Source organism: Dipteris shenzhenensis, chromosome 14, assembly GCF_047967505.1.
Source record: "Dipteris shenzhenensis isolate YYH24624 ecotype China chromosome 14, Dip_SZ_1.0, whole genome shotgun sequence".
In the NCBI taxonomy this organism is placed as follows: domain Eukaryota; kingdom Viridiplantae; phylum Streptophyta; class Polypodiopsida; order Gleicheniales; family Dipteridaceae; genus Dipteris; species Dipteris shenzhenensis.
The window spans coordinates 8159371-8164630 of NC_141609.1; the positions used below are offsets into that span (position 1 = coordinate 8159371).

At 45.5% G+C, this 5260-nt stretch overlaps 1 protein-coding gene across 1 annotated transcript; it reads left to right on the forward strand.

The window, feature by feature from the left end:
- The first annotated feature begins 330 nt into the window (after positions 1 to 330).
- Positions 331 to 4989, forward strand: LOC147894147 (phosphoenolpyruvate carboxykinase (ATP) 1-like). The gene is made up of 12 exons (XM_087384510.1): positions 331 to 590; positions 705 to 865; positions 946 to 1099; positions 1331 to 1415; positions 1549 to 1649; positions 1920 to 2218; positions 2310 to 2483; positions 2560 to 2625; positions 3001 to 3179; positions 3549 to 3718; positions 4124 to 4292; positions 4757 to 4989. Exons 1-12 carry the CDS (start codon positions 331 to 333, stop codon positions 4910 to 4912), a joined length of 1974 nt encoding a protein of 657 aa, XP_087240636.1. The 3' UTR covers positions 4913 to 4989.
- The last annotated feature ends 271 nt before the right edge of the window (positions 4990 to 5260 follow it).

A 5260-nucleotide genomic window follows, 5' to 3' on the forward strand; every position in this document is an offset into this window, starting at 1 on the left:
TTGTATATGCTGTTCTTGATATGCTTTGTTCTGACTGCTCACGCTTGCACGGCGAGCACTAATTATCCGCAGAACTTTCATTCTAACTGTTCTTTTGCGACATACCTCAATTGTGTTGGAAAAAAAGCGGCTTCTCTAGTCCTTTCGTCGATCTTTGTGGAAAGATACACGTACCCATCTTGAACTTCATGCTAGCAATAACGAACCTGCTATTTTTGTTGTTTCTAGTAAGATCTTATGCCAATCTTGATTTCTTGCGAGGCTCTAGACGTAAGATTTGTTGAGTCGATCGTTTTCGTGGCTGTGCTGTTGGTACAGACGGTATTTGAAATGGGTCAGGATGCGGAGCTGGCTTTGGAGAACGGGAAGGCCGTTCCCAATGGATTGCCGAAAGTTAGAACACAAGCAACCAATGTCCCCTCCACCGTGTGCATCGATGACAGTACTCCTCCCATTAAAGCACAGACACTCGACGAGCTTCATTCGTTGCAGAAAAAGAAGTCAGCCCCGACTACTCCAAAAGGGACGCCTATCAAGGGAGGCATACTTGAAGAAGAGAAGCAGAGGCAGCGCCAGCTTCAGTCTATAAGGTGGGACGACGGTTTATAGATATTAGAGACTTTCTCTGTAGATTTTTCTCTGTATTCGTAGCCACCAACATTAAGTCTTAGTCAGTCATTCACGCGCATATGCCGCCGTTGCAGTGCGTCCCTTGCATCTCTAACTCGCGACAAAGGTCCCACGGTTATACGAGGTGATCCAAAGGTCACCACGCAGCCATTCAAGCCAGAGGTTTCACCCCGACCTAACATCAGTGATAGTGCGCTCAAATTCACTCATATTTTGTACAATCTGTCGCCGGCAGGTAAGTAAATTTTAGATCGAGTAGGCAGAAATTGGAAACCTGATGTCCTGGTGTTCTAACTGGTTGTGTTGCTTTTCCAGAGCTGTACGAGCAAGCTGTCAAGAACGAGAAGGGGTCATTCATCACATCGACAGGAGCACTTGCAACACTTTCGGGTGCCAAGACTGGTCGGTCTCCAAAAGACAAGCGTATTGTAAGAGAATCGACTTCGGAACATGATTTGTGGTGGGGAAAGTAAGTTTGTGTCCCCTTTCATCTGTTATATTCGAAGTATCCGATCGGATGTTTACACTTTACAGACGTTGATCATAATGCTTTTACCTTCATTGCCATTGCATGTGTTGACTGTATAAGCACTTGCAGCAAGTATTTTCCTCGTGAAAAAAACCATAAAAGTAAAGTTTTTTCCGTGTGTACATGAAGATGTTTGCTGACAACTTGCTGGAACGATTTGATGGTTTGCAGGGGTTCTCCAAACATCGAGATGGATGAGCACACGTTCCTTGTCAACCGTGAGAGAGCAGTTGATTATCTTAACTCGCTAGAGAAGGTTGCCGGTCCTATCTTTTTATAGTCGAATATATCATTATGCCTCGAAAGCCTGCAGAATGTTCGAGCTGCTGCAAGAAGGAATATAGGTCAACAGCTTATTGACTTCTCGCGGGCCACTGGGGTGCATGCAGGTATTTGTGAACGACCAGTTTCTGAATTGGGATCGGGAGCATCGTATCAAAGTCCGAATCATATCTGCGCGTGCTTATCACTCCCTTTTCATGCACAACATGTAAGTCCATTTCGCACTTTGAGCTCGCGGTGAGGACGTTCATTCGTTCAGGGCCAGCATTTGAGTGTAGCTGTAAGGCTTGTGCACCCGATTCTCGAGGTGCTCTCTCCAAAGAGTTGTTTGATTTAATTAGAATCCTAGCAAGAGAGAATTTCAATCAATCTACGCTTTTTCCGGGGGTCGTCTGTAAGAAAGGGCGCCCTTAGTATGATCTGAGACGGAAATGCTTTTTAGTGAGATCCGAGAGGGATTAAAGGATATAAGTCGCAGGTGTATCCGGCCCACCCCTGAAGAACTGGAAATATTCGGGGAGCCGGACTTCACTATCTACAATGCCGGCCAATTCCCTTGCAACCGATACACGCATTATATGACTTCTTCAACTAGCATAGATCTGAATTTGAAACGACGGGAGATGGTCATTCTGGGAACGCAGTACGCGGGAGAGATGAAGAAGGGTCTGTTCAGCGTAATGCATTATTTGATGCCAAAGAAGAGAGTCCTTTCTTTGCATTCCGGATGCAATATGGGAAAAGACGGGGATGTTGCATTATTTTTTGGACTTTCAGGTATAACAGTCCCGTAGGAATACATTGGTTTTGCTGCAATAAATTGCGTCGAAGTATGGCTGGCAGCTGAGATTCGTTCGGGCGTGAGCAGGAACCGGGAAGACCACGCTCTCCACAGATCATAACAGATATTTGATAGGAGATGACGAGCACTGCTGGAGCGAGAATGGCGTTTCTAACATCGAAGGTGGCTGTTATGCGAAGTGCATCGATTTGTCATTGGAGAAGGAGCCCGACATCTGGAACGCTATCAAGTTCGGGACTGGTATATCTTTGGAGTCTTTGCAAGTTTCTGTTTGAAATTGTGTCGGGTGGTGCTGATGCGGTTTGATAATCTGCAGTTGTGGAGAATGTGGTGTTTGAGGAGCATACCCGGGTGATAGACTACTCTGACAAATCCGTTACTGGTAAGCACCAAATTGTGTAAGATCAGGTAGGATATGCGCTGATTGGTGATTATGATGTTTCGTGGAGTTTAGGATGGATGACAAGCAAATTGGATGCGTGTTAAAGACACAGAATGATGATGCGATTAGTGTTGCGTTGATTTATCATCGTCTGTGGAATTGTGCGTCTTGCTAACGGGCAAAATACCCTTTCTCAGAGAACACGAGAGCTTCGTATCCTATCGAATACATCCCTAACGCTAAGATGCCATGCGTCGGGCCTCATCCCAAGAACGTTGTTAAAGACACAGAATGATGATGCGATTAGTGTTGCGTTGATTTATCATCGTCTGTGGAATTGTGCGTCTTGCTAACGGGCAAAATACCCTTTCTCAGAGAACACGAGAGCTTCGTATCCTATCGAATACATCCCTAACGCTAAGATGCCATGCGTCGGGCCTCATCCCAAGAACGTGATTCTATTAGCTTGCGACGCGTTCGGTGTTCTGCCTCCCGTCAGCAAATTGACGCTGGCGCAAACCATGTATCATTTCATCAGCGGCTACACTGCACTGGTGAGTTTGGGGATGTCAGCCGTTGACGTGGTCATTGGGTGAAAAGTTTTTGTTTGCAAATTATTGGGGGTGATGAGTAGCTGCTGGGGTTCGTATAAGAATAGTATAGAGAGGAAGTTTGGATTGAAAAAGTGCCGGAATGAAAGGCTGTAGGCAGATAAGAACTGAAAGAGCAGCCAGATCATGTGATGGGCTTGAACTTTGAAACTTCAATAGGGAAGATAGATGGAGGCTCATGGAGCGAGGACAGAAAAACCTATGATTACTATGATACGACGAATTGGGTCAAGGGTGGAGCTGAGGATTAGTATGTGAAGCAATTGATTGATGGAATTAGGGTGATGGATGTTGATCGATGATTTTACTCAGGTGGCGGGAACAGAAGAGGGAGTGAAGGAGCCGAGGGCGACATTTTCGGCTTGTTTTGGGGCGGCCTTCATCATGCTGCATCCCACCAAATACGCTGCCATGCTCGCTACCAAGATGAAGCAGCACGGCACCACCGCCTGGCTTGTCAACACCGGATGGTCCGGCGGCAGGTAACTTTCAAGTTTCTATAAACTTCCTTCCGGCCCATCAGTTTTCAACAATCAGTTCCATCTTTCGTATATTCGCATTTCACTTATCTTGCGAAACTCTCTCATTAATCATCTTGCCAGAATCTGTTTCGTTATTTGGTCGGTCGTCAATTCATGTTTCATGCTGCAGCTATGGCCTCCGACAATCTGTATTGATTTATCAGTTCACGAGAATCTGTATTGTCTTTAATCGTTCGTCGATCGATCGTGATATTCTGATATTCATCTTTCATGCTGCAGTTATGGCCTCGGACAATCTGTATCGTTAATTGATCGATCAGCTGCCGACAATCTGTATTGTTAAATGATCTGTCACCGTCTGCATCGTTTAATCCGTCGATCGTCATGCTTTTTTCGTGCTTACAGTTATGGTGTCGGACAACGGATGAAGCTGCAATACACCCGCAAGATTATCGACGCAATCCACGACGGATCCCTCGGCAGCGCAAACTACTCCAAGACGCCCATCTTCGGCTTGCAAATTCCTGGCGAGGTGCCTGGTGTCCCGTCTAACATCCTCCATCCGGAGAATATGGTGATCATCGATTCCTCTCTTTGATTCCATTTCTTTGCTGCATTTCTACGTCCCAACTCCGTATTTCGCAGAAACAAGGCACACGAATCCTCTCCAGTAAATCCTTACATCTCAAGAAACACACATATTCGGTGGAGGTCATACGGATCTCCGATCTTGCATGGTTTCTAGATTTGCTTAGGCGCTCAAATGTGTTGCAAAGTGGCTCGTTTTTTGTTCGTTGAATTGATCGGATGTATCATTTCTACATCCATCTTTATTCCTCACCCAGCGGACTCTTCAGTCCCAGCGAGGCTCGCTCTAGTGATTAGCTTCTGCATCATGTAGATGAGTCATGCACCGTCCCAGACAGTTCTTTCTCGCATCTTCGGTTGCTAATAATGACAGGAATACACCGAGAGAGTTCTGAAATGATCGAGTGTGGGTGTCTAAACGATGATATGGATGAACTGGTGCTGTTGCAGTGGTCGGACAAGAAAGCCTACATGGAAACGCTAAAGCGCCTAGCAACATTATTCAAGAAGAATTTCGAGGTGTTTGCAGACTACAAAGTGGGGAACGACGAGAGCCTGACCAAGGAGATTCTCGCTGCCGGTCCACAGCTGGAAGAAACATCATAGCTCACTGCCTCCAAAACATCATCATCTTGCAGTGATCATCTGGAGAAGCAACATTTTTCCCACTACATTATCTCTTCACTTCTTCTGTACATAATTGTTTTTCCACGTCTTATCTCCTCAGTACTTTTGAATGTAAGCCGTCGCTTCTATTCATAACTCCATCTCTGTAGAAATTCCTTTCAGATCAGCACATCAGTGTTGCAACTTGTGTCAATGAACTCTCTTTGTAATGCACAGCTGGTGCGCAATTAACAATCATTCGGTCAGACTGAATACTACGACGGGCACACCAATCATTTCAGAATTTTGGCCTGTATTTGCTGAAAATTCAGTGTCGAATTCTGAGTG